At 44.5% G+C, this 14,849-nt stretch overlaps 2 protein-coding genes across 7 annotated transcripts; both read left to right on the top strand.

Annotated features, from left to right (window-relative positions):
* Positions 1–52: 52 nt before the first annotated feature.
* Positions 53–5,230, top strand: LOC146389332 (uncharacterized). Of its 5 annotated transcripts, none has more exons than XM_084927192.1 (6): positions 53–131; positions 3,692–3,721; positions 3,822–3,907; positions 4,014–4,157; positions 4,448–4,638; positions 5,017–5,230. In XM_084927192.1, the coding sequence occupies exons 1-4, from the start codon at positions 84–86 to the stop codon at positions 4,150–4,152; spliced, it is 303 nt and encodes a 100-aa protein (XP_084783318.1). In that variant the 5' UTR covers positions 53–83; the 3' UTR covers positions 4,153–4,157; positions 4,448–4,638; positions 5,017–5,230. The 5 variants fall into 5 exon arrangements, 3 of the variants coding, with proteins under 3 accessions (XP_084783318.1, XP_084783319.1, XP_084783317.1); XM_084927193.1 differs by having other exon boundaries at positions 58–142; XR_014800150.1 differs by lacking the exon at positions 53–131 and adding an exon at positions 152–3,179.
* A 1,004-nt stretch (positions 5,231–6,234) lies between these two features.
* On the top strand, positions 6,235–12,348 carry prmt1 (protein arginine methyltransferase 1). 2 transcript variants are annotated; one of them, XM_084927161.1, is made up of 10 exons: positions 6,235–6,341; positions 7,755–7,850; positions 7,934–8,089; positions 8,175–8,238; positions 8,321–8,463; positions 8,954–9,041; positions 10,639–10,754; positions 10,868–11,018; positions 11,512–11,633; positions 11,706–12,348. In XM_084927161.1, the coding sequence occupies exons 1-10, from the start codon at positions 6,306–6,308 to the stop codon at positions 11,787–11,789; spliced, it is 1,056 nt and encodes a 351-aa protein (XP_084783287.1). In that variant the 5' UTR covers positions 6,235–6,305; the 3' UTR covers positions 11,790–12,348. The 2 variants fall into 2 exon arrangements, with proteins under 2 accessions (XP_084783287.1, XP_084783288.1); XM_084927162.1 differs by having other exon boundaries at positions 6,236–6,341; positions 7,764–7,850.
* The last annotated feature ends 2,501 nt before the right edge of the window (positions 12,349–14,849 follow it).

Below are 14,849 nucleotides of genomic sequence, written 5' to 3'. Positions count from 1 at the left end.
GTCGTTCGAGTGGACCCTATTGCTGATTGGACAACTTGCGGCAATATGTGGCTGTACCGACACAGTGCAACTCTGCCATTTGTATGGAAAACAGGCTACGACTGAGCGGCAGGGAAGCCGGCCCGACGGAAGTATGCTAAAAGTAGGCTTTCGTATTAACAGTGCTGAGCTGTAGTGTCCAGTCGACAAGTGTTTTATTGTCATATACAGATAATCAGTGTAGCAACATTTACCTGTAATGCTCGTGTTTCTCAGCTTTACATGAACATGTACAAAGTGTACAGGTATATTAAGAAAGAACATAACAATAATAAAATAAAAAATAATAAAATACCAAGTATTACATTTTAAGAGAATTTAAAATCATTTTTGGTATTTACAGTTTGTGCAAAACTGCAGTGAGGATTTAACCATAAAAGACGTTATTGTTTTAAATAATATGTGAGAACTGAAAACATCACATGCAAATGACATGCAGTTTCACCTGCACAGGTATTCATTGGTCCTCGTGCAATGAGATTCCTAGCACAGGTTTCCAGCTAATGTGTCTGTTTACCAGCACGTTTCCATTCAGTTATTTGGGAGCGGTGGCACTCAGATATGCCATCTTAGGACCGTTCAATGGACAGGGTCAAAAAGTGTCTAAACAAAGGCATTTGAAACCAATAACATGATCAGGTCTTAGATTCACAGCATTAGGACATTGATCTACAACAATGCTGCAGTTCTGTGGCAGCTGGCAGCAGATGGCTGCATAACATTTAGGATGCAACATGCAGCACTGAACATCAATTAAAATGTTAATCATTAGATTGCACCACTTGTATGTCTGATACCAATTCAATTCAATTTTATTTATACAGTTCCAAATCACAACAACAGTCGCCTCAAGGCACTTTATATAGTAAGGTCAACCCTACAAGAATACATACAGACAAAAACCCAACAATCATATGACCCCCTATGAGCAAGCACTGTGGTGACAGTGGGAAGGAAAAACTCCCTTTTAACAGGAAGAAACCTCCAGCAGAACCAGGGTCAGGGAGGGGCGGGGCCATCTGCTGTGATTGGTTGGGGTGAGAGAAGGAAGACAGGATAAAGACATGCTGTGGAAGAGAGACAGAGATTAATAACAGATATGATTCAATGCAGAGAGGTCTGTTAACACATAGTGAGTGAAGAAGAAATACCCAGTGCATCATGGGAATCCCCCAGCAGCATAACTAAGGGAGGATTCAGGGTCACCTGGTCCAGCCCTAACTATATGCTTTAGCAAAAAGGAAAGTTTGAAGCCTAATCTTGAAAGTAGAGATAGTGTCTGTCTCCTGAATCCAAACTGGAAGCTGGTTCCACAGAAGAGGGGCCTGAAAACTGAAGGCTCTGCCTCCCATTCTACTTTTAAATACTCTAGGCTCTATAATGTTGTACTGTGGACATTTATGTGCTTTCTGTGCAGAGGAGTTTTTCTTTGTTTCCTGTTCTCATGCTGTCCTCCTGTAGCCCAGCATGAGTAGAGGTCTCTTTTTTTCCTCTTGTACTTTCCCATTGTAGTGTATATTTCAGTGGTTTTTTCTGTAATGCAACCGTTCTCTGACTTGTATCCCCATGATGTCTGTGCCGTGTGTGTAAAGTCAGGGGGCGGGTTCATTCCACTGCAGGGCAACCTGCCACTGCATGTGGCGAATAAAATTTGAACTTGAACTTGAACAACAAGTAGGCCTGCAGTGTGAGAGCGAAGTGCTCTAAACCACGGGTCACCAAGGTCAGTGTCAGTTCGCCCCAGGGCAGCTGTTACAATGTAGCTTGCCATCACCAGTGTGTGAATGTGTGTGTGAATGGGTGGATGACTGAATGTAGTGTAAAGCGCTATACAAATACAGGCCATTTACCATTTGACCAAGGTCAGAAAGCCTTCCAAGAAGACAGAGTCAAGGTAAGAAAACAACAGGCTTTTGCAGCTCATGTGTTTTGTTTCCATAAGAAGTCAAATATCATTCTGTCCTCAGATTAATGACTCTACATATGAAGACGGGGCAGCTAGACGAGACAATCCTTCTGATCTGGTGAACACAGCAGTAGCGGTTTTTGATACGGGCGACACGGGCAGTTGCCCGGGGCGGCATTGTTGTGGGGGGCGGCATCATGGGCATCGGCAAAAAAAATAATAAAAATTGCTCGTACTCATGCTGCCCCGACATCAGCCAGCGCGTATTGTGAATGGCACAGGCACCGATCGGTTTTCTATTGCCCATTTGCTGGGAGTAAGGGCGCCCTCCGTTTGCGAGGTGCGCCTGCTGCTTGCGGCACAGGGAGGAGAGGGCGGGGCGGCAGGGGATTCTCTGGCTGGCTGGAGCAGCATCTAATAACCAACTTGCAAAATAAAAACAAACCAACAAACACGAAAACACCAGACATCATGATACAGACTTATAATTTGCACCGATGTTTTTTCGAAATTCTGTATGCGAAAAGTGAGCGCGAGAGCCCTCGGTGTGCCTGCTCGCTGCTGAAGTCAAAGTAAACTTTATTGTCATCTCCGCTACATACAGTCCAGTATATAGAGACGAGACGACGAGGCTCCAGTTACAGCAGTGCAAGTAAAAAAAACAATAAATATAAGAAGAGTAAGAAAATAAATATACACTTTAGGACTTGGGGTAACGGGATCAATAACAATTTAAAATTTATATTTTATAGTTTGATGATTTAAAGTCTCACACACAACCCGTCGAAAGGGGAGGGGGGCCGGCTGCTTCCAGACCCAGATAGCAAGGAGACATTGAACTAATGTTGATTTTTCATCTGATCCATCAGAATCGTCAGGATTGAAATGTCAATGCAAAATCAGTGTTGAAAGAACATTAAAATACTGATGAAACCTGACATTGACAGTGAAATAACATTGATTCACCGTTGTTCTGTTAGCGTTGATTGTTGATCTATTTATATTCGACAAGGTGACAACAATCACGTTGAAAAACCATCGATTTATGGTTGAGCGGAAATTAAAGCTGCTACCACTTGGACTATTCCATAGCACCCCTCTCACAGTGGTACATCCCATCAGGCAGCGGGAAAATCCCATTTAAGCTCAGCAGAGTTGACCGGACGTTTTGTCAGAACACCGGAGACACAGTCGGAGTTTCTGCACGACACTCTCGGCTTTATCAGATAAGAATGTGAGAATTTAGTTATTCGTTATTGGAAGGTCGACGTATGTATGATATTACTAAAGCTAACTTAAACAGAAGGAGAAAAGTATAAATTTCACAGACAACACCAACTCTGAACAAAGAAAACATTTCCATGACCCACATTCATGTCTTTCCGTTATAAGGCGATTTTGCTTTTGTTAGCCCTGCGGTCGGCTTGCTCTCGCTCTATGGCTGCTGTATACAGAGTTAATTCCCTCAAACGATTTACAAATGTGTGCAATATGATCCAGAAACGTAAAGTTGCCTCTATAAATGCGTACAATGCGTGTGTTACATTTGAAGCTTTGACCGCACCGGTTTCCATTTATAAACACGTGAAAGAGTCACCTGAGACCGAATGATCACGTGACATGCCCACGTGACTTTACATTTCCGCGACTTTAATAATGAATGTTCCCTACCTGGAGCTTATCTTGAATAACATTATTTTTCCTCTTTTTATTGACATTGTTTTTTTTTCCATTTTCTCATTTCAGATCAGTAAAGTACAATCGACCCATAAACAAGTAAGATACTCGTGTCTTTTAACCATTTTTGTGTGATGTCAATTTTACTGTAACTTAAAGCAAAAATAAACAAAAAACACAATGTCTTGTTTTCTTTCAGACCAAATCCCTTATACAGTTACAGACTGATGATGAGCAACCTCCAAAATCAAAGGTTTCCCCAGGCCTCACATGTGAAAGTACCAGGTAATAATGTAATGTTTAGTGTGTGTATATATGTGTGTGTGAGAACAGGAACCTTTGTAGACGAGTTGTATGTAATTTTTAATTTTTTAAACATTTTTCTATACAGGCTCCACCACTCTGCAGTCTGCCCCCAACCCACTACTAGCAACCATCATGATGCCCCGGCCATCTACCGGCTCCTTTCGCCAACCTACACAGCTATGCGACCTCCCCAGCAAATAGTCTGCGTTCAGTACCTTCTCTAACGACGGTATGCTTTGAAACAATGAGCTGCATCACAATTTCATTGTAATCTTAACTTCAAAACACTAATTTATGCTGCTGAATATCATCATATTTTGCTTTGCTATCATATTTTACATAGGATACCATTTATATGTAAAAGGCTAAATTGTAAACAGTTTTAACAGATTGAACTACTTAAACCTGAATGCAAAATGTGAAGCCATCACTTATGGATATAGTCTTTTTTTTTTCATCACAATGCTTATCCAGTTTATCACAAGCCAGTATTCTTTGTGTTATTGTTCTTTTCAACAGATGCAGCCTTCCAAAAACGTAATCATGATAAACGAGCTGATCAGAGAAGTCGGGGACCTCCGTGAGGAGTTCAGAGCCTTCCGTTAATCCTGCAGCACTGACCCTGTTGATGCTGGGGTATTGCCTCTGGATTAGCCATTTAACAACATAGATGAGATGAAGTGCAATGACCGGAGGCAAATAAAGCAATGGTAAGTTCTTAAAGGTTACGGGACTTTTGTAACCCAGAACTTTAGAAATTGTCAAATTCAGTTAAACTGCTTAAAAATGGCCTTCTCCTGTATGTTCTGATTGAATATACAACAGCAGGCTATTGTTGGAAGATCCAACAAATAGAAATAGAAATACATTTCACTGCCAGTAGTTTGGTTTATTCATTATTAGAAAATTAGGCTTTGAGCTTTTCAGCTAATGGCTCTTTGAGAATCAAAGTGAGGCAGCTGATTTCTGCCTTGTGACTTTCATATTAATCCCATAATTTCTCCCTGCTGAAGACAACTGACAAGAGGTTATTCATATTTAAGCTCTAATTTGGCCTTTTTTTTTTCCTTCTTTTTGGCCTGACTCAGCAGGTGGGGGTAAACGCTGTTTCTCAGTTTGCCTTCGGCCAAGCTGTGCAGAAATGTCTCCGCTACGCTCCAGATCACATGGGTGGTGCAGGATGCCCGATATCCAGCTTGATCCCCGAGTAAACTTAAAATAAAAAAATAAGTGACCTGTAACCAATACATGTAACAAAGAAACTTTTTTTTCTTAATGTAATAAATTACTTTGTTATTGATACAGATGTCTGTCATTTTTTTATTTCATAATGCCAGATGCTTCATATTATAGGAATATTATTATGGGCATGACAAATTGTATTGTTGTTTCAATAGTAACCAAGGGCGCGAAGTGATGGAAAATCAACATCAGACTTCAACAGTGATTCAATATCTGACATTGTTTCAGTGTTAAAGGGTGCAAGAGTGACGTTAGGTCAACGTTGATTCAATAGAATCACCTGATATTGACTAAACATTGAAACGATGTCTCCTTGCTATCTGGGGATAGAGCACATTTCATTCATAATGTTGTCAGTCCAAGCCCATCATGTATTCATGATTTGAAATGTGTGAAATCCCAGAAATAAACCCTAGACAAAGTGAATCTGTGAACTAAGGTGTAGGTCTATTAGGTTATGTTGTGGTGATCCTCGGGTTGGGGGATGGGTGTTCATACTGGAGTGCAAAATTAAAACCAAGATGGACAAGAAAGGTTCAAAGCCATCAGGTGCTCAGTTTAGAAAAAAGAGAAAAGAAGAGGAGAAGAAACGAGCAAAAGATGCAGGTAAGCAGATGTGTGATTGGATCATGGCAGGTCATCCTGAAACAATCAGAATACTTCATTAATCCCTAAGGAAATTATGTGGGTTACAGAGGGAATGTTCGCCCAGGGCGCCAAACAGGCTAGGACGGCCACTGGAACACAGCTTTACCTCTCAGACAGATCCTGTAACCAGCTGTTCTTTTGGCTTTTCAATGACCGAGGTGAAATCCTCTAACAAAGATGCCACACATACAGGATTGTTTGCATTAATTCACTGAGGCATCCAGATGCCTTAGTGAAGGTTACCAAGTGATCACAGACTATTTTTAGGGACTTAAAAAGACCGGCAGTATTCAAACACGTTAAAAACACAACAGTCTTAATGGACGCAGTTCAGTTTGGACCCGGAAGCAGGGTTTTACGTCATCACTTAACAACCGGATTAATTTGGAGGCAGGGCCTGTCGTCTGCACCAATCAGAGATAAACGTTGGCCGTCGTGGGCGGGACAAAGGGAGACGCTTACAGACCCACGCAGCTACTCTGGGTAGATGATCGAAATGGCGGCGCCAGCAGAAGGGATGGAGGTAAGGTCTTCTAGTGTGGAAATAAGCCTCACTTATATTTATCTTTGGAAACGACACGCGGTCATTTTATACAGTCACGCCACATTGCGTACACGGTTATGTTTTTAGCTTTACTTAGCACATGCGTACCAGCTAGTGATGCATCCATTTTAACATGGCTAAGGCTAATAGAACTTTAGCACCGTTGGCGCTCATTCATCTAACATATGTGACCGAGAAAGGCTACTCAGACACTTCCCCCAGCACGTGCTGCGGCTGATCCTCACGGCTGTGGGACGCTGGAAGGTTAAAGAACAGAACCGTCCTTTCAGCTAACGCGTCAGCCGGCTGCTGGCGATGGAGCGAGCCTGTCGTGGACCGCATGGGTGCTACCGTGTTAGCTTTTGAACTCGTTAGCTAGCTGTGCTACAGAGTTGAACTCTTTCTTGGTATTTTCTTACAGTTTATCCATAAACTTGTTCTTTAACAGATGTCATGCGATTTCTGCCGTGATCTTTTCCCTCTGATGCAGTTTACAGGCGGCGGCAGCGCTGAACTAGCCGCGTTAGCATCCTCAGGGTGATAAAGAACTACGTTGTAGGCAGCTTTAGGTGTTCTGCTCTGCCTCTCACAGAGGTGAACAAACGTGCTAGCTGTACTGAGCCCGAGCTGATAGTTACAGAGGAGGTCGTTAGTGTGTACGTGGAAACCCAGCGTTATCGAGGAAGGCCAAGCGCGCGCGATTTCTGCCAGCCATGTGCCACCATCTTTTGTTCGGCCAGAGTTCACGTTAAAGTGGGCCACGTGTATTTAGCCCGGCGTGGAGTCTGTTTTAAAAACTCTAACCCGTTTAACTCAGCCCGTGAAGCCGGACTGGGAACGTGCGTGTTTTCAGCCCCCGTGTCTAAAGCACGTGGAGCGCCATCTTGTCGGAGTACACAATAGGACATCACTGGTTCGGCTGTTGCCGCCTTCAGCCCTGTTCTGGGTTTCCCCCCTGCAAGAGATGATGATCGACGCTTATGGTTGTGGATGATGCCTATACCTGTTCCGATAACTGGTGTGTGTGTAAACAAACTTTGGACTGTGAGGCTGCAACAGAGTTGCTATATTAATATATTTAATTGTAAAGGGAGCCAACAAAGCTGCTGGTTGTCAGTTAGATTTATCAGCTCTTATCACTAAGACGGGGAAGTTATAATCATTTCATTAAGTAGTTATTTGGAGACTGTGCAGCTGCAGCTTTGGTTATTAATGGTGTAGAAATGGTTTTGATGAGATGTTACTGCTTCTAGAACAGCTGTTCCTGTTCCCAGCCCTGAAACTGTTGCTGTTACTATAGTGATCATGCTAAAACTGGTCCTACACGCCTGTTGTTGATACAGAGTTTAGCAAAGATGATGTTTAATTGAGACGATCTTGGTCTACTGTGAGGTTTCCCAGGGGGAGAGCTCAGCCAAGCCTGCAGCTGAGGACATGACATCTAAGGACTACTACTTTGACTCATACGCCCACTTTGGAATTCATGAGGTATTTCTCTAGTTTGTAATCTCTGTTTAGAGCGTAACTCAAGGAAACCTGTGTGTGTTCATGAATCCTGCTTTGTGCTGTAGGAGATGCTGAAGGATGAAGTTCGCACTCTCACGTACCGCAATTCCATGTTCCACAACAAGCACCTTTTTAAGGACAAGGTGGTGCTTGATGTGGGCAGTGGGACGGGTATCCTTTGCATGTTTGCTGCCAAAGCCGGAGCCAAGAAGGTTATAGGGGTAGGTGTTCGCCTATCAGTGGTAATGGCGTCACTCACAGCTAGCGATGGTCTCTTGATGTGTTTGTTGTGTTTGATCTCCGTAGATCGAGTGCAGCAGCATCTCTGACTACGCTGTGAAAATTGTGAAGGCTAACAACCTTGATGATGGTGAGTAAATAGAAGCCAACATGATTTCAGTCATGTGATCATATTTAAAAATACTTACTCTGAGCTCTTCTTGTGTCTGCAGTGGTGACCATCATTAAAGGAAAGGTGGAAGAGGTGGAGCTGCCTGTGGATGGAGTAGACATCATCATATCAGAGTGGATGGGCTACTGTCTCTTCTATGAGTCCATGCTTAATACAGTTATTTATGCCAGAGACAAATGGCTGGTAAGTATGCATATGCACTTCTGTTTGTTTGAGCTCTGTGTTGAGTCCTGTTTCCAGTCCTGTGGTTGTTTGTAAAACATGAATTCGATGCGTTCTCTATGAAGGTGTGCGTGCTTGTGAGTACGGTTACTCCATGATGGCGTTGGACTGCGACAGCATGTCTCTACATGAAGCTGATAGCTGTGAGAGCAGTAATGATATTGGACAGCACATCTACTTTCTATTGGCCCATGTGTATGGGATTGACTAAACTGTCACAGCTACAGTCCTTGTAACTGTGTAAACAGTGTTGGCTGTGGTAAAACCTTTGTTCCTGTCGCACCTCTGGGATGCTCCTTAAATCTGTAGATACATGGGTTTGGGTTGAGCCGGGCTAAGCTTGTGGGTTTTTTTAAGCTACTCATTTATTGCTCACTTGGTGTGAACATACTGACTTTATTGATCTTTTCTCTGAATACTTGTGTATTTGTCCCTTTTTATACAATAACAGAAACCAGATGGACTCATTTTTCCAGACAGAGCAACCCTTTACGTCACCGCCATCGAAGACCGACAGTACAAGGACTACAAAATACACTGTGAGTGGTCCGAGTGACTGAATGGAGATCTGAGTGTTTCCTGTATGCAGGTCATTGTCAATATCACCCAGTTGTCCCACAATAAGAACAAAGATCCAGATAAATGAAGAGGTCCTCGACGTTGGGTTGGAGGTTCACTGTTCAGTGTGAACATTAATATTAATGTGAGGGAGGAAAAAGACCCACTAAGAGCCAGTGTAGCTGTGGAGCTTCACTCATGAAGTGAAACGGTGTAAAGCAGCAGAAACATTACAGTCCAAACATCAGCGGGGTACCAGCACAGCACAGTAAGGTCTCCGGTGTCGGTGCTGCTGTGGTGGAGGGAAGCTCCGCTCTGCACAGCCGTTCGCCCCATCTATTGAGTCCAGTCAGGCGATACCGTCCAAATCGCCTCCTGTAGTTTTAGAAAAATACATTTAGGTGGTTTTAGGATTTTATTGTGGATGCGTCGTTTTCTAAGTCAATGAATGTTTATAGTTGGTGTCGTCGATTCTGAGGACGCTCTAATAATTCAGTAAGTGGGTGTGGTAAAATGTCATGTGACCAACATGTAAGGTTACATCGTTGTGAAAGCGTGCACACAGTGAAGGAAACAAGTGTGTTTTTGTGTCATCACACAAAGTCCGGTTGTATCTGACTATGTTTACCAAACTGGACCAAAGGAAACCGAGCCGTCACAGGAGCTGTCCATCAGTGAGCTCACTCAGTCACTCTGTGGGTTCGGATTGGCTTTGATGTGCTGCAGTCGTGACCTGCTGTGAGGTCAAATGTTTGCTCGTGTTGGAGGCATTTCCCCTCTCTGGTGTCATAACTGTTGGGTCTGTTACTCACAAGTAATAGATTACTTTAATGGAGTGTTTTAATTACTACACCGAAAGTAATTCTGTTGTTTCGGTGACTTTGATTAATCTGAGCACTGAAACAGTCTCAACAGTACAAACCTGAGGCTTCAGCCACACCAACACACATCTAATGAGGACACGCACACTTCATATGAACACAAAGCAGACTGAACTCGGCCGACCGTGTCGAGAGACGACCACACCAACTGCTGTGGACTGAGTGGGCCTAAAGACTGAATGAAAGTAGCTGCATGTCTGAGATGGTTGGAAGTAACTTTGTTTAATGCTTAAGTCTGAAGAAACTCCTGAAGTCATTACTCGCCCAACAGAGCGCCGCCTCCTCGTCAGCCTGCCTTCATGAAAGGTCACAGCAAGAACAGGTTTCATGAGCCCAGTTCGACCTTTTAGGTTCAAACTGTGATCAGCATGCAGAGAGTCAGATATACAACGATGAGTGTAAAACACTGCACAGGCTCCTTTCATGCTTCACTGTGATGTAACTATGATCCCCATCAGATTTGATCCACTCTGTAATACAAGCTTGTGATGGTGACGAGTTCAGGCTGTGCTCCAGTGTTTGTAAGCATTCAGTGTCAACATGGTTATTTAGTCTGCTCGTCATTAGCAGAATGTCAACACGACGAGGTGAGCCGAGCACAACGCTGTACGTGACGGACGCGCTCAGAGCGGTGACCCGTCTGTCAGAGAGGACACTTTGGATCATTGTAGCTGTAACCTGGTCTTGTCTCTGTCAGGGTGGGAGAACGTGTACGGTTTTGATATGTCCTGCATCAAGGAGGTGGCGATCAAGGAGCCCCTGGTGGATGTGGTGGACCCCAAGCAGCTGGTCAGCAACTCCTGTCTCGTCAGGGTAGGTGGATCGTTCTCTGCTCCTTGAATGGATGTGGGACACAGGCAGAGGGGGTGGCTGAAGCTGACCTGAAACATTTGGTCTGAAGGCATCTTGTTGTCTTTTTTGTCTAGGAGGTGGACATCTACACAGTGAAGGCCGAAGACCTGACGTTCACGTCCCCGTTCTGCCTCCAGGTGAAGAGGAACGACTACATCCACGCGTTGGTTACCTACTTCAACATCGAGTTCACCCGCTGCCATAAGAGGATCGGCTTCTCTACCAGTCAGTGTGCCTGCCTGCTGTCTTTACACTGGTGTCCCAGTATGAATGCTTTCTACTGCCCTGATAGTCACTGCATGAAAGCAGTTCTCATACCTGAATGAATTTACAGTGTTGGCAGGATTCTTGCTCTGGGTGTTCTCAGGCTTCACGTACTTCATCCACATACTGAACAATTCATGTTCTGTCAGACGGGACACACTGACCTTCCTACAAACGGCGGCGGGTCGTTGCTGTTGTACAGCTTGTTGACCACTGTGAGCTGGCATTAGTGTCTGCTTTGACAAATTCAGTTTTATTTATACAGCAACGAATCCGGGAGGAGAAATGAGAACCTCAGCCTGCAGCCAGAATTAGCTTTACAGACACACATGACTACAGGTGAACAGGCCAGAGGTGGTCAGCTGATTGGAGCCAGTCAGCTGAACTGTGTGACACACGGGGGCAGGTTAAAATAAAGGCTGGTGTAGATTACCAACGCTCTGTCTCCCAACAGGCCCAGAGTCTCCTTACACCCACTGGAAGCAGACAGTCTTCTACCTGGATGATTACCTGACTGTGAAGACTGGAGAGGAGATCATTGGCACCGTCAGCATGAAGCCAAATGTCAAGAACAATGTAAGCACAGTTCGGCCGCTCTTTGCTTCGATTCCGTTTGTCTTTGTGTAACCTGACCTGCTGTCTCTGCAGAGGGACCTGGACTTCACCATAGACGTGGACTTCAGGGGCCAGCTATGTGAGATGTCAAAGACGTTGGAGTACAGGATGCGTTAGACGCCTTTCCCTCCGTTCCTGTTTTTGTCATTAGTAGAGGACAGATACACAGTTTGGGAGTCTGAGCGATAGTCTGACGCTCCCGCAGCAACATTTTAAAGACATCACTTGTTCAAACATTAACAGTATTTAAATGGTTTTTGTGGCTTTCAGTTCAAAGTGCATTGGCGTGGTGCTTCATTGTGTCATATACACTCAACAAAATGTATGTTAGCATACGAAAGTTTGTCCCAACACCTCGTTGGGTTCTTTGGGGTTCTGTTTATTTTGCATGGGAGAAGTTAATACAGACGCAAACTCAGCCTGTCCTTCATTTGAACGGTAACCATGGCGTTGGAAAGGACGCTGTTTGTAGACGGTTGCTGGACTGATTCTTACTGGACTTTTAGGCCACACCCCTTCAGTTCCACCTTTCCTCAGCTTGAGAACAGTGTGTCGATGGTAACAGCTGTGTTGGCACTCTGCACAGACCGCTCTGACATTCTCAGTTTTCTCTTTTGTATTGTTTCTGGCTGCCACTTTTTTTTCTTTTTTTAAAAAATAAAATTCATAAACTGTACATCTAACTTTCCCGAGTTGTGACGCTCTCCCAGCATCTTTGTAGAAAATCTCACCAAACAATGAATTGTTGCTTCCATGTTCAGGTGTTTACTGCCCTAAACAACAGTTCTTTACATTTTACAGCACTCTGTGGACTCTCATTACATTAAACATGGCATGTTTAACCATCAAGTCTAGAAGTTTAAAGGAAGTAGCGTTGATCACTGTAAGGTTCCCAGTGAAAACACAGGTTCTGATCGATGCCACGTTCTGGCCCGCATCCTGAATTCAGACGTACGAACTCTGAATATGGGAAACGGAACGTTTGGGCCCACATTGTTCTCGTGCGTACAGAAGAGTCTGTCGGGGGACATGTGGTGAGTCGTGTGTTAAAGCGCTGTATTATAATAATAATAATAATAATAATAATAATAATAATAATAATAGAGTATATAATACTTGAGTATAACAAACACTCACCCACATGCTTGATGCTAGTCCCGAGTTGGTCCCTGCTGCCTCAGTATGTATGTGCATGACTTGTGTAGGCAAAGCATGGAGAAGTGTGGTATAAACAGCTTTGATTGCTCGGGTTAGAAAGGTGTCACATAAACAGTGTCAGCGTTTATCAGCTGGTTCAGTCCCAGCTAAACTGTCCTACACGAAGCCTGTGATGATGGGTAAACACGAATGACCACAGACCTTCAGCATTGTTGTTTCACCATGAACTGGCCACCATCAGGTGCTCGCCGCGAGAGCCGAGGAGCAGCTGCAGAGACGAGCTCACAACACCCCATCACTGATGGAGCACGTTTACAGTTTGCTGACCAGCCTGTGAAATACTGGGAGTCTGATCACATGATAACGTAACCAAACTCTGGATGCTGCACACTGTGGAGGTCAAAGGCACAGAAAAACACCATGCCAGCAGTGCAGTTTGGGGGTAGGAACATCGGGCTGGTTTTTAACATTCAGCTGCTTCATATAACTGAAGGAAGGAGGGAAAGACGCTACGAGACCGTCTAGATAAACATCCGCTGCCATCGACCAGGATGATGAAGGTGAAATGAGAGTGAACTTGTCATCAAACAGCCGAGGTTTGAGTTTATAGACGGGTCCATCACATCATCACTAACAAAAGCTTTGGTGTGAACTCTCAGTGAGTTTGTACAATAGAATCACAAAGGGTTTTATTGCCAAATGTTGAGCAGGTTTACAACATTAGGAAATTGCTGCGGTGCTTAGTGCAAGCGTACTGTCATATAACGCTTAAATAGACATAAAAATAAGAATTAAAAGTGCTAAGCAGATAGATATATACATGATATATACATGAGTGCAGGTGGTGATCAGTGCAAACATGGAATGATGCAGTGAACACAGCGTAGGGTCATGTGTTAGTGGTGGGAACAGTCATACGGTTATTGTTCATGTGTCCACCAGCAGAGGGGAAGAAACTGTTCTTATGGCGAGAGGTTCTGGTGCGAATGGACCGGAGCCTCCTGCCTGACGGGAGCAGGTCAAACAGACGGAGTCCAGGGTGAGAAGGGTCAGCTGTGATCCGAGCTGCACGCCCCAGTGTCCTGGAGGTGCACAGGTCCTGCAGAGATGGGAGTCTGCAGCCAATCGCCTTCTCAGCAGAGCGCACAACACGCTGCAGTCTCTGTTTGTCCCTGATGGTGGCTCCAGCGTACCACACGGTGATGGAGGAGGTGAGGATGGACTCGATGATTGCGGTGTAGAATTGCATCATCGTCCGTGTTGGCAGGTTGAATTTCTTCAGCTGCCTCAGGAAGTACATCCTCTGCTGGGCTTTCTTAATGACGGAGGTGATGGTGGGCTCCCACTTCAGGTCCTGGGTGATGGTGGTACCCAGGAAGCGGAATGAGTCCACAGAGGTGATGAGGGTGTCAGTCAGGATGATGGGGGGGAGTGGGGCTGTGTGCTTCCTGGAGTCCACAATAATCTCCACTGTCTTCTGGGCATTCAGCACCAGGTTGTTGTGGCTGCACCAGGACACCAGACGTTCAACCTCCCTCCTGTAGGCAGACTCATCCCCGTCCGAGATGAGTCCAATAACGGTGGTGTCATCTGCAAACTTGATTAGCTTGACAGACTGGTGGGTGGAGGTGCAGCAGTTGGTGTACAGGGAGAAGAGCAGAGGAGAAAGAACACAGCCCTGAGGGGAGCCGGTGATAGATGGTGGATACAGTGCTTTATATTCATATTCCTTTGAACAATTTAACTTCTGCATGATTTATCTGAAGTTTCTAAACAACAAACCAAAACACAAATGGTCAGGTGTGTGAGCCCTGAAAACGTGGGACAGTTTCGCTGGTATAGATGACAGCACATATTCATTGTGCAACTAACATCATTCTCTCATATATGCAACAGCTAAAAGTGTACAGGTGTGGCTCAATGACCGGGCCCAGCTGAGTCTTAATGACTGCAGTACAGCGTTTGACATCTGAGCGAAGCTTTGCTCGAGTTTCCAAACGTAGAACGAGCGGCGTGCTT

The sequence above is a fragment of the Perissodus microlepis genome, chromosome 4 (assembly GCF_051167445.1).
Source record: "Perissodus microlepis isolate ML-2025 ecotype Zambia chromosome 4, ASM5116744v1, whole genome shotgun sequence".
Classification (NCBI taxonomy): Eukaryota; Metazoa; Chordata; class Actinopteri; order Cichliformes; family Cichlidae; genus Perissodus; species Perissodus microlepis.
The sequence above is the reverse complement of the archived record's forward strand: the minus strand, read 5'-3'. Positions and strand labels throughout refer to the sequence as shown.

Bases quoted from the DNA above. Each gene is read 5' to 3' on its own strand.
- prmt1 (XM_084927161.1), top strand. From the start codon at position 6,306: ATGATCGAAATGGCGGCGCCAGCAGAAGGGATGGAG. The intron at 8,090-8,174 runs GTAGGTGTTCGC...TGATCTCCGTAG, and splicing joins GAGCCAAGAAGGTTATAGGG to ATCGAGTGCAGCAGCATCTC. The intron at 8,464-8,953 runs GTAAGTATGCAT...ATACAATAACAG, and splicing joins ATGCCAGAGACAAATGGCTG to AAACCAGATGGACTCATTTT.
- LOC146389332 (XM_084927191.1), top strand. From the start codon at position 1,844: ATGACTGAATGTAGTGTAAAGCGCTATACAAATACAGGCCATTTACCA. The intron at 1,934-3,691 runs GTAAGAAAACAA...TTCTCATTTCAG, and splicing joins TCCAAGAAGACAGAGTCAAG to ATCAGTAAAGTACAATCGAC. The intron at 3,722-3,821 runs GTAAGATACTCG...GTTTTCTTTCAG, and splicing joins TACAATCGACCCATAAACAA to ACCAAATCCCTTATACAGTT.